At 34.1% G+C, this 17,544-nt stretch overlaps 1 protein-coding gene across 3 annotated transcripts in view; it reads left to right on the forward strand.

Moving 5' to 3' along the window:
- The window catches only part of KCNH7 (potassium voltage-gated channel subfamily H member 7), a 203,038-nt gene that overhangs the window by 164,520 nt on the left and 20,974 nt on the right, over positions 1-17,544 (forward strand). For all 3 annotated transcript variants that reach the window (XM_023931109.2, XM_023931107.2, XM_023931108.2), the window contains 4 exons: positions 3,470-3,869; positions 4,342-4,541; positions 14,453-14,705; positions 15,898-16,103. In XM_023931109.2, the coding sequence (XP_023786877.2) occupies positions 3,470-3,869; positions 4,342-4,541; positions 14,453-14,705; positions 15,898-16,103 (1,059 nt within the window). The remainder of the gene's footprint in view (positions 1-3,469; positions 3,870-4,341; positions 4,542-14,452; positions 14,706-15,897; positions 16,104-17,544) is intronic.

Genomic DNA, 17,544 nt, shown 5'->3' on the forward strand with positions numbered 1-17,544 from the left:
TCATAATGGCTATATTTCTAACTCAGACTACAGCATTCCCCTTCATGCATGCTTTGCATTCCTTTCTGATCATTGATCACTTGTCATTGCCAAAAATTATTTTCAGTGATTAGAAGTGTGGAAAATAAAGGATTACAACAGGGATCAGTTCCAAAGTTCATTGAAGGAATGCCTCTGATCATCATTCTTCCACACCTCCCCTATTACAGATGTTCTCAAGAGTAAAGTTTCAGGTGCTAAAATCATGCTAAAGCAATAACTTTAATGTAAGATAATGTTGCAGGTCACAGTAACAAGTGCATTCTTGAAGATGAGTAGACAAATATAAAAATGTGGAAGTTGAAACAGAAATTATTGGACCATGTAATGACTTTTTCACTATTGCAGATATAAGTAAATTGATTCTTTATTCCCTCAAAAATCTAGTAATTGACCAGTTTCTCTACCTAGAAAAACAGGTTTGTTTATCTAAGCAGCAATGATGATATATAGATTATGTTCCATTCACCATGTCATCATAGCTTCTCTCTCTCATTCATGGTATTGAATATGTCAATCACTTTTCTAAGCTGCTACTTAATGCAGTTTTTCTTCCTACATTGCTAACTGCAATATTTCACCAGTGATCCATTTTTTATAGTTTAGCAAGAAGAAGCAAATGTAAAACCGACAGAATGGAGCATTTTTCATTTAATAGAATTTTTTCAGTCATAAGGGTTGTCTTTTTTATGAAATAGCTCTTTATTGTTATCTAGAGATTCTTCAAAGAAGATCCCCAATGAAAAATTGTATTGAATGGTCTTTTTATTAAACAACATAAGCACTAAAGAGAGCTCCATGTGTGCTCATGCAGCTTTAAAGCACCTTGATATCAAATGGAGTCTTGAAAGGACAGGAGATAATAATCCAAATACCACATACAGCGCTATCCGAATGCTTCATTTTGAGCCATGCTTTTTCAACCATAAGAAAGCAACAGAGTCAGATGGTTAACTTTCCAATTTCTAAAATAGGGAAAATAATGTAATTTTTAGGGGTTTTTTTCTACTTAATGAGATTCAAAATTATGATGGTTGGTAGTAAATCATTTACTCTTTTTTGTGTGCGTGTTGTAAAAGTTAGGTGGCTTCCCTGATACATGAGAAGATAAAAATAACAAGCAGCTGGTGAGGAAAGAGAAAAGAAAAGATTCTGATGTGATTATCCAGCTACTCTTGAACTTGTAGTCCAGCAGATAGGTATGATGAAAACAGAGAACCAAGCAATTCAGACAAGAGAGCAGCATCTATCAGACTGCTATTTGCAGACATTAATTGTTGGCACCAGATGGGGCAAGGTAACTGATAGAGTAGGACCCCTGCCTCCTTGGGTGTTGTGCTGATCGAAGTATTCCAGCACATCAGCAAAATTACATTACATGGGATGTAGTTCTGAAACCAAGAACTTCTGTCCCTGACCTGGCCAAGTGACACGTGGGAGATGTACTCTTACTGTGTGAAGGCTACATCTATGTAGAAGTGGGTAGCATGTAAGGCACATCAAAACTTGGGGACCATGTTTTTCACCTCAACTGCCAGCTCTATTTTAGTGTTAAAGCCTCCCCACTATGTTAAAGAAAATTAAAACTCAGAATGAGTTTCTTGATACTTTAAGCATATCTAATCTCATTCATGCTGATTTTACCCTTGAAGAGATGAATTTTTCTTGTATTATATACCTTCCGCTTACTCCAGAGCTCAAACTGATGTATCTAAGTATAGGATTGACACTGAGGATGAATAATATTATCAAGTTTTATCTTAAGAATAGGGTGGAACAGTGTTGACATGTCATAGATTCACAATCTACCATCTGATCTATTTAAGGGCACTGTTAGAATATGTAGTCTCTTGCATGACATAGAGAGATGACTACATCTCTAATAGAATGTTTCAAACACCCCGCTAAAAGCAAATCTTAGCTTTCCTTAAGGGATCATAAATACATAAGCCTGATCTACCTTACCAAAAAAATAACCTAATCACAATATTCACATGCCTCTGAATCTCAGCCTAGGCATAGCATTTTGAGGGGTGTGGTCTTTCAGACTATTGAGGTCACTAACCTTCGTTAATGGTAATAAGAAATTCACCCTAAAGTTATTATTTGGGATGTTAAACTGAACTAAAGAGTGTTACCATACATTGTCCTCTTGCTCATTTAGTCAGAAAATGTGAGCTTTATCGAGCTGTCCACTGAGAAATGCAGCCAAGAAAGACAACAAAACTCTTGTTTTGTTCCAAGAACTTTGGAGTTTTACTCAGAAACGTGGTGAATGCAAGGATTTAATAAAACGTAAAAACTAGTCTAGTATTAGTTGCAAGGAAGCTGTAATGTGATGCATACTACTGTCAGAGTGGTTTGTGAGGCTTTCCTTTTAATTGTCATGTAATATACATGTATGTTAAAAACAAACCCAAAAACCAAACAAGCAAAAAAAAATTTAATGTGTGCACTCTTGGCATTTACTGAATAATATATGTTCAGACTTAATGCAAGGAAAAGAGGTGGCTGAGGTTGTTTTTTTTCAATCCAGTTGTTCCTCTTTACAATGCTGTCTATTCCTTCTACAAGGAATTACCAAGTATGAAATTTATTTACTAATTGAAATTTGAAAACCTATATTAATAACCTCTAAATTCCTTTAAAAATATCAGAGCCTCAAAAAGGATGCAATGGATAATAGCATAAGCCTGCAGTGAAAATCTTGAAATACTTTCCTGCTTAAAACTGCCCAATTTATTTTTCTAATGGTATAGTAGTTTTATTACTGGATCTTGCCATTACACCTGCAAGATGAAAAAAAATTGATCTGAAGTAACTTTTCCATGATGTTCTGTTCACAGTGCTTCATCTTCTTTCACCTGTATGAATGCTCTTACCATTACAAACAGGAGGAATCTTGTAGATATGCTCTTTGGAACACTTCTGCCCTATTACTTCTCTTTTTTAGAATATGTGTGCCAGAGCATTTCAAGAAGTTTCTAAAATAGGATCAAATACAGTCACACAGCTTTGTTCAAGAATACTTATTACTTATGTGGACAGTCATAGAATTCTGAGCAGTTCCAATAACTTTGAGATTTTATCATGTTAAAAAATCATTAATCTGTTGGATCATTAAATCCATTATAGTCGACTGAAGAGTTCAGATCAAGTAAAATATTCAACATGAAAGGGTATTTAGCACATAATGATAACTTCAATATATCTTGATTTTAAATGTACATTCCTTATTTTCTTCCCTGGTTTTAAATGAAATTGATAGTTTAAAGAAAATTAAATTAAGATTACCTTGAAATGGATTCTTCTACTTTTTGTGTTGATTCCCCAAAATAATGGATTTTTTAGTGGTTTATTCATGCTTACTATTCATGAGAACACATTTTCACAGATATAGAGAAAATTAATTTCTATCTTATTTTTACAGACAACTACATTAATAGGCCTTCTGAAGACAGCTAGGCTGTTGCGTTTGGTGAGGGTAGCACGGAAGTTGGACAGATACTCCGAATACGGTGCTGCGGTTCTGATGCTCCTCATGTGCATATTTGCACTAATTGCACACTGGCTTGCTTGCATTTGGTATGCCATTGGAAATGTAGAAAGACCTTACTTGGCTCACAAGATTGGCTGGTTGGATTCTTTAGGAGAACAATTAGGAAAGCATTACAATAAGAGTGATGCAAGCTCTGGACCATCCATCAAGGACAAATATGTTACAGCACTTTATTTTACCTTCAGCAGTCTGACAAGTGTAGGATTTGGAAATGTGTCTCCAAACACCAATTCAGAGAAAATCTTTTCCATCTGTGTCATGTTGATTGGCTGTAAGTAATTTTATTGTGGATTTTAATCTTTCTTTTCCTCTGTGTGTTTGAGCAAATGGCTTAACATTCTAAACTAATAAGATTATAAGCATGCAGCCGGAAGGGCAAATTCCTAGGGAAAGGAAGGTTGCATGCAAAAATATGTTGTGACTCATTCAGTGTCAGGAAGTAATCAAGTTGCTTGACTACTCAAAATCTGTTATCCAAACTGTCAGAATATTTGTGTTGTATATCAGTGTCTGTAAGCAAATCCTGTATAAGGTAAGAAGGTGAGTTTGGAGTGGATTTAGGAAATTGTAGTCCATCATATTGGGATAATCATAATTTTATTTTATTTTTCTATTTAAAACTGAACCTATAGATGTATGCAGGCCTTTTTAACTCTTCCCTGTGTTCTTAACTTTTACTTTGCCATACTCATCTGCGAAGCCCAATGATATGACTTAAGTAAGTTTGTTTCTCTTTAATCCAGCATTAATGTACGCTAGCATTTTTGGAAACGTATCTGCAATAATCCAAAGACTCTACTCGGGAACTGCACGGTATCACATGCAGATGCTGCGAGTGAAGGAGTTCATACGCTTTCATCAGATCCCGAACCCTCTGCGGCAGCGACTGGAGGAATACTTCCAGCATGCATGGACATACACCAATGGCATTGACATGAACATGGTATGTTCATCTGTTTTTCAGGCAGAGATGCTGAGGAATAGATAAATGCATAAGAAATTAGAAAGAGACAAAGTCTTTAGCATTTATAAGCTGCAAAATACAAGCTTAGTTATATAATATCTCAGTTACTGACAATCAAGCCACTTTCTACATGTTTGGTGCACAAGCATTTCACTGCCTAGGTTATTGCCAGGTATACCAGAAATCTGAATTCCCATGGTGTATAGGAAAACAAGAACTGCAGATGACTTCTGTAAGCTTAAATAAAGAAAAAATACTCATAGGTTTCTTATTTCAGATATAGGTGTTCCAGAATTTAGTTTCTTCTTTGCCCTGATTTTCCTCTTCTACTATCCAACTGGAGTACCTGTGTTGATATCTACAGAGTTACTGTTCTATAAAACCTGTGGAGATCAATTATTTTTCAAAATTCTTCCATGTAATCTAGAACAGTTATATTTGGAATGGGTTGAGGAGAGGAGCAGGCAAGTTTAGCTGCTCTTTTTAAAGAGAAATATTTGAATCACATGATAGTCTGAAAAGTAATTATCTTGCATTCACAACTACATAATTCTACACTGAAAATCAACACATCATTTAGCCATCCACAGAAACTCATTCCTAGGAACTGACAGGGAATAACACTCATATTTTCTGGTTTTGATAAAAAATCCTCTTTAACCTCTCCTTCTATAAATACATGGCTAGCTAAAAAGGAATAACAATCTGCTAGTGAGCAAAAATAAGCATCTATATCTCTGTCTTATTTTCTGGAGATACAAACATTTTTTTCTGAAAAGTCAACATCAGTTTGAAGACACCTGAGGGCATTGTACATCTTAAGGACATGTAAATCTGTATCTCTGTAGGGATGCTTTCCAGAACTATTCAGAGCTGGAGATTAGAAACTTTGCAGAACTTTCCAGAAAGCTGTCAAGAATAAAAAAATTTATATATTTTTGTAAGGATTTAACTAGAAATCGACTTCCAGAATTCATTCAAACAGCTTTCATGTGGTGTCTGTACATACAGTTCTGAATGACTGTCAGAGTACTACATTTTTATGCAGTAAACAGAAACAATGCTCTTGATTAAAATCTTTTATAAAGGTGAATCATTGACAGTTTGACTTTATGGTTACCATTAAGTAAAGCAGATCTTAAAAATACAGTAGAAAATTAATATATTTGGCTTCACCTGCCACTTCCATGTGTCCCGTCCAGAGGGATAATATGTTCAGGGCAGGACAAGGACAATTGTATAAACCTCTGCTGGGGATTACTGCAGTGGAAGGCAGCATCAGTAGCTTCATCCTGTGTGGCACTGAATAGCCCTAATTCCTTCTGATGGCAATGGAATTGTGGGTACTCAGCACTTTGCAGGATCAGGCCCTTCAGCAGCAGGTGTGTTCAACCTGAGCCTAAAGTAGCTCACTGAATTATTTCTGAAGATATTACAAAATCATATATGCCTTAACTAATTCATTACCACTAATGGATGTACTAAAAACACCTGGTTCACATGAAATAGTAACTATAACTGGATGTTGTCACAAGAAAAGTTGCATAATTCAGAAACTGGTGTACGGAAATTAGTCTTGGATTTGTCATTAATGTGAAGCAACAACTAAATGGATTAAATAGCTCATATTCTGCAATATGATTGTGAGGCACTATGGAGGATTTGTTTTCAATAAAGTGTGGAAAACCCCTCAAGTTTATTATCTTGTTTTGTTGTATTTTATTCCTTATTCTGTTCACAGTTCTATCCCTCAAGTTTTATGTCAATCACTTTATTTCCTTTAAGAGTTTGACCGTATTACCCTTAGTACAAGGATAATATAAGAATTGTGTGATTTACATTGTACTTATGAAAGATTTATCTCTTTCCTGTCTGCTTCACACCTAAATACACGGAATAACACCACCCACTGGTAAGAGCAGGAGGTATTTATATCAAATTTAATTCCAGTATAAAGTGTGGAGAATATCCATGTTATCTGTTGGGTTTAGAGCTTGTTCAGTGCTTTCTAATTTCAATTGTAACTTTTTGCATGATGAAGGGGTAGATAGCAAAGGGAAATAATCCAAGTAGAATCAGATGTGGGGCAAAATGGTTACTAAAAATTAGACATGAAAAAATGCTAATCTAACCATGTTTATTAATCACTGTTTTACCCCACAACTCAAGTCATGCTTCTCTGCCCAAAAAAGGTCATGTGCATATTGGTTTGCATTAGATAGTTGCTCTATAGGAATGTCACTAACAAAGTTGTCATGCTGCTGGTCATTCTGCATTTTCCTTTGTGTGAATGCTCTTGGTTTAAACCATAAATGCATGTTAACACACGCACCAATGAAGTTTTCTTGGCTGTTAGCCATGTGCATATGAGTTGGACTTGCATGTGTTTTTTTACTTAATTTTGCATGAAATATTTGCATTTAAAGAACAAAGGACTAATACTGTCCTCAGACAAATGTGTTTGACTCCTTCCCATGTTTACTTGGAGTTTTTTGTGAATTCTGAAGGCAGAATTTCATCCAGTATATTTTTTTTCTTCATTTCACAACTGAAAGGTGAAAAAATTCAAAAATGTAGTCGTCTTTCTCCTATGAAATATGAAATGCATAATAATTTATATTATATATATATATGTACATGCAACATATGTACACACATACTCATATATATATATAAAAAATAATATCAAAAGATTAAAAAAAAATAATTCAAAAGATGCTTTAAATTATCCTCAGTAATATATTTAAGAATCCAGGTAAAATGGAAAATAAAGCATAAAAAAAAAAAAAAAAAGATTAAACAGAAACCTTTTTAATCTCAGGAGTAATACTGCAGTAAGACTAAACCTGATTTTCTAAACTAAATTCTACACCTTAGATTGCAAACCAGAAGATAATATTTTATCAAATGATTATTTGAAATGACTAAACATAAAATTAGCTTTAGAGACCTGCAAGTGAAATATGCTGAGACCTTGTTTATTTGTTCATTTGCTCCCTTCTGCTCCATTTCTACATATTTTTTATTATATTCCATTACATAATGTATTTTGGTTAAAAACAGTTCCATATAATTATTCATGGACTGGATAAACAGGATTTGGGATTTATTTTAATCTGGATAAAAATCTTGAGTCTATAGAATAAGCATAATTTAAATCATGTCCCTGTGATATACACTGGCAAAGTCAAATTACAGAAAAAATGTTTACATTGCATATTGTTTCATGAAAGATGTCACCAGTCCCAAAGAATCCAATTCTTGCAATATTTTTAATTATCCTGTTCTGTTTTTCCTAAATTATTTTTGCCTTCTACTTCCTCTTCCATTCCTATGTTATCAGTCCAGCACTGATAATAGCATGCCTATGATGCTTACCCTAAAAAGATTAGCATTTGAGATTTTTCTTTTTAAGTTATGCATGTATTTTTTACAATCCTGTCCCACCCTTTCTTTCCATGGATCTTCTGTGCATCTGAATAGCTTTATTGGTTTATTTTACATTTGAAAAGAGTTTGAAGAAGTAACTGTGGGACAAGCTGAAAAGTGTTTAGCCCAATGTAAACATTAATTAAGATTTTGGATGTGGGAAAGATGTCTTTTTGTTTTGGGTTTTGCCCAATAGCACAAAAGGGGAGAGCAAGTCAGAATTTCTATAAGTGAATGTATGATTTCTCCTGCAAGCATCCAAACAAATGATTAATTTCACCATTGTGATAACTGTCTTTGCCACTGTGATCATGCAAGTACAGTAGAGTACACACCTATCTTGAACCAGCAATTCTATATTAGCAAATAAAGAGCAGGTTCACCATTGCCTTGAACAGGCTTCTTTTGTAAGAAATTTGCCGTTGATACCTGGTTGCCATCACTACATTTTTTATTCTTGCTTTTCCTCCCACTGTGATCACTTCTTACAGCAAAACCAGTTTTATCAATAGAACCAGTGCCACTAACGTATTTGAAGCAGAGGATTAGAAAAGTAAATTGAAATTTCAAAAACAGCAAGGAGAAATTCTTTGTACCACTGAAAGGCTAATGCAAATTATATGTGTTTGGAACAAAACCTAGCAGTAAATTGTTAAACTGAGGGAATGTGTAATCATGTTGGAACTTGTTGTTTGCCTATATGTCAGAACAGAAATCATGATATATAATTCATGCCAGGAAGTAGTTTATGATTAGCCATAAACCTGTTCTTCCATTTTCTAAAAACGACAAATGTAATTCAATGCCTATATTGAATTGAGTTATAGAAAATAAGACCTCATAGAAAAAAAAATATTTTCCAGAATTCCCATCTATTTCTAAATGATCCTTTATCGGTTTCTCAGTGCATTGTATTTTGTGGTCTAAAAACTCAAAAACAAGAGCAATTAATTTTTCAACTATCATATTATTTTAAATATGCAGATCTGATCAATCTTCAACTTCTACAGACTTAAATTTTTTTTCTTGGTAAGGGAGTCAAAGTTGAAGAAATTTGTTCAGCAGTGTATCATATCACAGAGATTATTTTTCAGATGTATTCAGAAATAGTAATAAGACTGTAGAAGAATGGTCCACGGCAGCTTCACTAATTTCAGCATAAAGATGTCACACAACTGTGTTGTGGCAATCACTGAAAATGAAAGATCCTACTCTTGATAAGGTTGCCAGACTTCAATCTCATTGAAAGGTGAATTAGCTCATTATCACATACTGCTTCTCTTCTCTCTCAACTGTTGAAAAGAAACATACTGAACATCAAAAAAAATCATTCTGTGCAATTTTTCAGAAATATTCTTTCTTCCCTGTGGAGCCCAAGAGCCCAAGAACTTCTGGAGCAGATTTATTGCCACCTGTGGCCTCGTTATTTTTTTTCTAAAAAAGACCTTGGAAATGTTTCAATCTTCTACTTATAAAAATTATTAATTTAGGCAATTAATTATCACAGAAATGTTGAATAGTAAATTCTAAATTCTTTCTAGAAATAAAATTGCTGAATTATAGAAATGTTTAGCCTAAATTATGTTATTAAATTTTGAGAGTCAAATGTTTGTGACAGAACTAAATCCCACGCTATTCTCCATCAGAGGAAACAGCTACTGGGGGACAGAGACCCTAATTCAAAATCTAAGCAGCGCAGTTTGTGCAGCTAAAGTCTCAGGTTAGCCTTAAAATTAGATGACTGGCAAAAGATGAAAATTAAATACATAGGTTAATTCACCAAATATATGAATTAATATTAATTTTCCTCATTCTTTCTGAGCAAACTAAGACAAAAGGTTAATTTTTAATATAAAGATGAAATTTTATTATTCAAATTTCTTGAGAATTTTATTCAGTATTTATTGATGCCAATGTCAACATAGCCTGAGATCTCTCTTATTCAGGTGAGAACCAAATAGATATTAAGTAGGAATGGTCATTACACAAAGTGAATTTACTTCTGCCTCTTTGTACCTTCAGCTGCTCAAATTTTTTGCTGTGTTAATTTTTTGTACGGATCAGTTTCTCAAACCATTTCACAAGGATAGCAAGACAAGGCAGGAATAAACAGATAAAGTGGAGATGGACCAGAAACCTCTTTTTCAATTTATGCCATCCTAAATTCTCAGATGAACTTGGGAGTGTCCCCTTATCCTCTATATGCTGGGCACCTGCCGCTCATAAACAAGTCCGACTGGTTATAGGACAAGAAAGCCTTAGCTGCTAGTTTCAGCATACCCCAAACACAACACAGCACAGAAGAATCCTCTTGTGCTCTCTTCAGCTGATGCTGGGTATTTAATTATCCCACGTATATTTCAGCACAGAAAATGTGCAACAAAAACTTATATGCAGAATTAAAGGAGTATCTTTGATTGTAAGGCTGCAAGCACTGGAGAATCTCTCATACTAGGAAAGGCTGAGAGAGCTGGGACATCTCAGCCAGATGGGAGAAATGAAGGCTCACAGAGGATCTCATCAATGTGAACAAATACCTGAAGGGAGGGTGTAAAGAAGGTGGAACACGTTTATTTTCAGTGGCTCCCAGTGACAGGACCAGAGGTAATGAGCACACACTGAAACTGGAGGCTTCGACCTGACACCAGGAAACAGATTTTTAGTGTGAGGATAACTGAGGACTGCCAGAAGTTGCCTAGAGATGTTGTGACAGCTATGTCCTCAGAGGTATTTGAAATCAATCTGGACATCACACTGGCTACCAGCTCTATGTAGACCTCCTTGAGCAGGTAGGATGGACCAGATGATCTATACAACAAGAAGATGATTTCCAACCTCAGTCATTCTGTGATTTTGTTGGTATGGAATGTGGTATTTCCATGTTTAATGAAAATTATTCTGGCTTATATCCTGGTTTGCTTCAAGTTAGATACTTTCAAAATATTTTGTGTGAGACAAACATCAGTACCTGTTGCAAAACTGAGGATAAAAAAATCTAAAAATTGTCATGAATTTTATAATATATCCAAAAAACCCAAGTTATCTTTGCCACAAATATTTGCTTGTTGCCTGAAATTAAAGCACAAAGATGTGTCCAAGTCTGTTGTCACAAATGTGCCTGATAAATGTGTGAGTGACCTTGCTCTCATCTTGAGAAAAGAATTTAATGAAGCTGGACTCCCTCTTCTCATAAAAAGATCACATTCTTCAAGGCGATACGAATCATGTCCCTACTATCCTCACGAAGCCTTGTAAAATATTCTTCTTCCATGTAAAATATTTTATGTGTCTATGGATGACATTATCCTCCTCTGTAAGCATGCCACATAGATAAACCAATGTAATTTGATGTGAAGTTTTATTCCAAACAGGAAGAGATAACTGAACTTGGACTTGGTAACTATCAATGACAGACAAGTGGATCCTGTGGTCACACCATCTAAACTCATTTTCCTTTACTTTTTCAATTTCAAGGGGGGAGGGCTAAAGCTGATTTTCTGCCTTGTTACACATCTTTTTTAAATTATCTGTGTGTATTTCTTGAATTATGCATGAGTTCTGATTACAAACATGATTCTAACCATGAGAATCCAAGATTTTTCTCACCAGGGTGTCGTGGAATCACAACTGAGGAGATACCATGTATAACAATAAAAGTATATTAGGAAAGAATGGAACAATTGAAACTCAAATCTGTATTTAAATGTTTTATTAGTTTTGAATTTTTCATTGATAATAATGTTATTAAATAACAATTCTAGTTTTATAATTTTCAATTTTTTTTGAAGACTGCATGAATGATGCTCTGATATTTAGTATAGAGAATGTGTGTACAAATTTGATGTTGATTATCTCATATAATATAATTTTCAATACAATTTCAGTTATGAAAATCAGAATATGAGAATGAATGTAACAAATATTTGAGAGTACGGGTTGGCAAAATGTTGTCTGTACTGCACAGCATAAAACTTAAGTCTGGAAACATCAAATTCTGTATTGTGTCAGCTACTGTTTAGATTAAACACCTCACTACATACATTGTGTTCAATATGGTAAGCTCTTTTTGGTAATGTAGGTTTTGCCAATGTTTTAACAAATTTATCTTCAAATCAGCTTCTTTCTTGAATTTCTAAGCTTGTATGAATGGAGTAATCTCTATTGGGAACCACTGTTACTTAGTCTTCCTTTTAGGCATTTTAAAACTGTGATATTAAAGAGTAGATGTCTTTCCTCTCTGATGTCTAAAACTACTTTAGAGTGTAAGCTCCATGGAGCAGGGACTTTTTAGTCACAGATGCTTGAAACGAGGCTGGTATCCTTCAGATGTTATTGCCATTTAAATAACTATTAACTGATATGCAATGATTTTAGACCAGTTTCACGATAATTATTAATTATAAAAATAGTTGTTTCTATAAGGGAATATCCAAAGTATCTTCAGAAATATAACCAATATAACACACATGGTCTGCATGGGTTTTGCTTAATGGTAAAATACAATCCTTTGAAAATCAGATAAACAGCTGATGTGAAAAATCAATTTATTCTAAGTGTACTCCAAGTGCTCATGACTTCCTAACAATTCAAATACAGTTTTCTTGTAAGTACTTCTGAATTCAAAATACATTTCCTATTTAACGTCTTATAAAAAAATGGAGCTCTTCTAAATTGTATTCAGATAGATTCATAGCAAACAAATTAATTCAAAATAAGGCTTTTACACTCACATGACTAGAGCACAATTTCAAAATAAACACAATTTTTTCTCCTCATTCCATTTGGTGAACAAATTTGTTTCTCAGTTTTTCAGTATTGCTCAGTAAATAAGTTCCTACCAACCTATAGCCTTTTTATTTCAAAGTAATTACATTATATTAAAAAGCATAACTGGATACCAAGCTATTTCTAGTGGTGTGATAGATACTGAAAACATAGTGACACCACAGAAGCTTTTGATTTATCATATTTTCTTTTACTTATTGTTGAATGCTGGCTTTTTCTGAGGATGTATGAATTTCATGTGGTAATGCCGTAAGGCTCAAAAAATTGTTCTCTGTATGTGTGTTAAAACATTGTTTCACAGCATTGATTTCCATTAACAATCACAGAAACATTTAAATTCTGTTAGAGATTCTAATATCTCATTTTTAAAACATAGTCTGGCTCGTGTGGACAGAAGCCTCATACCAGAAATGCGTTCATCTTCACTAGCAAGGGATATGAGTTATGGGATATATTCTGCAATGAGAATGAGTGCACAGGATTTATTTTTTTTTTGTTCTGAAGTAGAAATTAATATAGAAACAAGTGAATGCATTTTGGATATATCTTTTATTTGCAGAAATGTTTTCATATTTATAGAAAAACAGTGCAGAAGATAAACAAAGATGAAATAATAGACTGATCTAGTAAGAAAGAGACACATCCTGTTCACATATTCATAAGACTTGTAGCATCAGTACATATTTTGCCTTTAGTAATATTCAACAGTTGTAGCTGTCCCTAGGGAAAGCATATGACCCAATCACATCACTGACAGCAGATAACAGGATATAACAAAGAAAGGTGGCATGTCATAATGTGTCAGCACGTGGTGTCACTCACGGTACTCCCATGAAGTCAGTAGCAGAAATGTTTATAGATTTTAAAAGAATCAGAGGTATTTTATCCTAGAGAACTTAGAAAAGCTCACACATAATGACCACATTGTAAATAACTCTCTTCTTTCCTTCTAAACAAAATTAACATGTTGCCATGGTACTCAAGAGGAATCCTATGATTCTACTTCAGGCAAACTCCGATTGTTCTAAGTAAAAGATGAGGAAAGACCACAGCAAATAGCCCTGTGGTTTGCTGAACGAATCATCTGTCTATGCAAATCTGCACAACATTTTGTTTCAATAGATCATGTTGCTTTTCCTGATAAAAATCTAAGTCCTACACTTGCAAGCAGAATATATTTAACATAAAAATCCTAATAAAATGCCCCTTCTCTGAAAAATATCTGATCTTCTTCAGAAATCTCTCATTTTACAAATATCACAGTTATGTCATCAAAAACCTCTCATAATAAATGTAGTACTTTGACAATTGATAAAAAGGAAATAGATATATGAGTCCAAATAAGTGAAATTCAGTCAAGACTTCCCCTATCACTGTCTTGTTATTTTACTGCAGTATAGTCATTTAAGTTCCCTGATACCATTTCTTGCAATGAAAGAAATCTTAACAGCATATTTTGTAACCACTGTATAGATTAGGATTTGTATGAGTACTCACATTGTAAAAGCTTTGCAATATATATTACACTGTGCATTTGTTGAATTTTAATACTCATACAGCTCTTAGAGCCATGTCTATTTGTAGGTCACTTCTTTCTTTTTGTCCAGAAAGAAAACACAAATCATATCAAGAACTTTCATAGCATTCGCATGAAATCTTTATGCTTGTCTTTCCAGGTCCTGAAGGGATTTCCAGAATGCTTACAAGCTGACATTTGTCTGCACCTCAATCAAAATTTGCTTCAGAATTGCAAAGCTTTCCGGGGGGCCAGTAAAGGCTGTCTTCGAGCTTTGGCTATGAAATTTAAGACAACACATGCACCTCCTGGAGACACTTTAGTGCACTGTGGAGATGTTCTCACTGCTCTTTATTTTGTGTCAAGAGGCTCCATTGAAATCCTTAAGAGTGACATTGTTGTAGCCATTCTTGGTAAGTGCATTAGTACAAGGCATATTAAGAGTCAGATTTTCCAAAGAAATATTTATTGTTGTTCCTGGGAAATATTTTTTAAAATCAAGCAAAGAAATAATAAGAAAAATCTACATTACTGCAATAATTCATGTGCACCAAAGACCCCACCAAGAGTCTTTGGATTTCTGAAGATTTATCTTTAGTCTCATTAATCCCTAGGTAAAAGTTAAGCTGCAAGTTGAGGCAAGCAGATATTCAATTATTCCAGTTCTGTTATGCTGCAAGATCAAAAGTCAAGGCCACCCTGTTCTTGAACAGTGAGACATGTAGACTCCTCTGTTTGCTAACTGGAGCAATCTACTCTTGGCATTCAAAATGTCTTCTAAAGATTTTCAGAAATATCTGTCTTCCTTTCTATGATCACTATTCTTCTCCACAAGTGTTTTCATAGTTCCTCCCCGACCCCATTTTGCAGGTAACTCTTTTGAAACCCTTAGTGTAGAGCATATTTTCAGTGGTTTATGGCTGTAGCAGCTTTGCATTGATGAAGTTTAGGTGCAGTTTGGCAAAAATGAGCAATTAAATAGAAATATTAACAAACACCTATTGCAAATGTATCAACATTAATTGGAAGAATTGTAATGGTATCAAAACAGAGGCAGATATGTTTCAACAGCTTGTTCAAAAGAACTGCATCTTAGAAGTTTTGCATGCCCTTCAAAAAATATAAAAACTAAGTAATTTTCTACTAAAATATATTTTAAATATGGTCAATTCCTTCATGTAATTCTTAACAAAACGGTATTATAGGCCAGACAAGTCCTGTACTGGACTGAGCAATAGAAATTGCATCTTTGTCATCATAACAATATGATTATAATCACCAAATAATGCTTTTAGAAGAAAGGACAAAGGAACCTGTTCAAGTCATGTTCTTTTGATGAAACTGAAGAAAAATTGTGATGAAACTTTCACTTAGTCCAGTTATATGCCTATGTGTTTTCATTGATCTTAATAATTCCACTTTTAATACTTAATAATACTGGTTTTTTCTTTATGGTAATATGGTGTAATGTGCAATGGTAATATGACTGTATCACTTTACGTAAAACCAAGTATTCTATGCCATTATGATGAAGAAATACATTATTCAATTTAATGACTTACTCATGTTTAAGATAATAATCTCTGTTTAATTTTCTTTCTGCAGGGAAAAATGATATTTTTGGAGAGATGGTACATCTTTATGCAAAACCAGGAAAGTCAAATGCAGATGTGAGAGCTTTAACTTACTGTGACTTACATAAGATACAGAGAGAAGATCTACTAGAAGTTTTGGATATGTACCCTGAATTTTCTGATCTCTTCCTCACCAATCTGGAACTAACTTTCAATCTGAGAGATGAAACTGCAAAGGTACATATAATAAGTGATTTTCCTTTCTTAATATTGGGCCAAATCTGTCCACAGTAACAAAAATTGAAAATAACATTTGAAAAACTAAGGTTAACAAAATGAAATACTAAAATCCTCCATTAAAAAAAACATACTCACCTGATTGCTTTTACTGAAGGCAGTTAAACTCCACAGAAACCAATGAAATTATTCAGATGATGTTAATCTAACAGGATTTGATTCTATATTTAAATAGTATTAGGGCTTCACCCAAGGGGATTTTGTTAAAGCCATGGAAAATATGTTTTTTTAGATGGCTGTAGCCTAGGTCACCACAAGGGGAACTTTTGACACTAAATGTAATTGTACATCCAAAAAATAAGGATAAATCAGATTATCCAGATTCATTCTGTGTCTAGCAATAGAAAATATGTAATTGCCTTTCAAATATGAATTGTTAATTCCCTTATCTTGGCATGCACTCTACCTCCTAGGGGACTAAAAATTTACAAGGGACTTTTCTACTTTCACTCAGTCTTCAGATTTGCAGGCATTTCTTGGTCTCTTTTTCCCACAGTGATTGCCCTGAGAGTCCCCTTTTACACAAATTACATCTTCAGGAGAGTCAAGATATTACCAGTGTTTCCTTATTTCAGACTGACAGGGTTAGTCTGACTTGGGAAAGAAAGTGGACATTTGACCAAAGGAGGAGTGGTGAAATTCTCTTGCCTAGCTCATGCTGCTGAGGCTAAAGGCTTCCCCAGAAGATTGCAGGTACCCCAGGCCTGGCCACCAGGCAGGTACTACACTGCCCACAGGATGGCTGGTTTACATTTCATTCTTTCTGAGATAATGCCATTTTCTGGCTTCCTTAAAGAAAGACAGAGGTTCAGTGAGAAGGAACTACCATAATTTGGCTTCAAAGGACTTTTAAGAAAAAAGGAGAAAAAGAACACCAAGTTTTGGGCTGTAAATCATAGGGACATCTTTGCTAATCACGTGTGGATCTTTATTTCTTAAAAAATTATAAGAAATACAACTTCTAAAAAGTAACATCACTTTTTTCTATTATGACCCTTTTTTAATCAAATATCATTCTGAAAATGAAAGACCAATTATATTTTTTTTCAGTCATGCCTTTGCATGTATTGAAAAGGTCATAATTATTAATTACATGTAAAATACAACACAATGAATGTATAGTCTAGTGATAAATTTAAGTTAAAACTGAATGTCCATATATTTGAAAAATTTCTTGAGGATAATTTCACATTAATGATTTAAGTCTGAGCAATTATTTCTTGCAATTACATTGTCATCCATGTTCTATCATTATTTTTTCCTTAGATCAGGGAGAAGAAAGGCAGGAGAGGCTCAGCCATGCTTCTGAGCTTGCAAAATCACAGTGTTTCTCTAGCAATTCCACTTACTTTCCACCATCTATTGTAATCCAGAAAATCAT

The sequence above is a fragment of the Cyanistes caeruleus genome, chromosome 7, assembly GCF_971803275.1.
Source record: "Cyanistes caeruleus chromosome 7, bCyaCae1.hap1.1, whole genome shotgun sequence".
In the NCBI taxonomy this organism is placed as follows: domain Eukaryota; kingdom Metazoa; phylum Chordata; class Aves; order Passeriformes; family Paridae; genus Cyanistes; species Cyanistes caeruleus.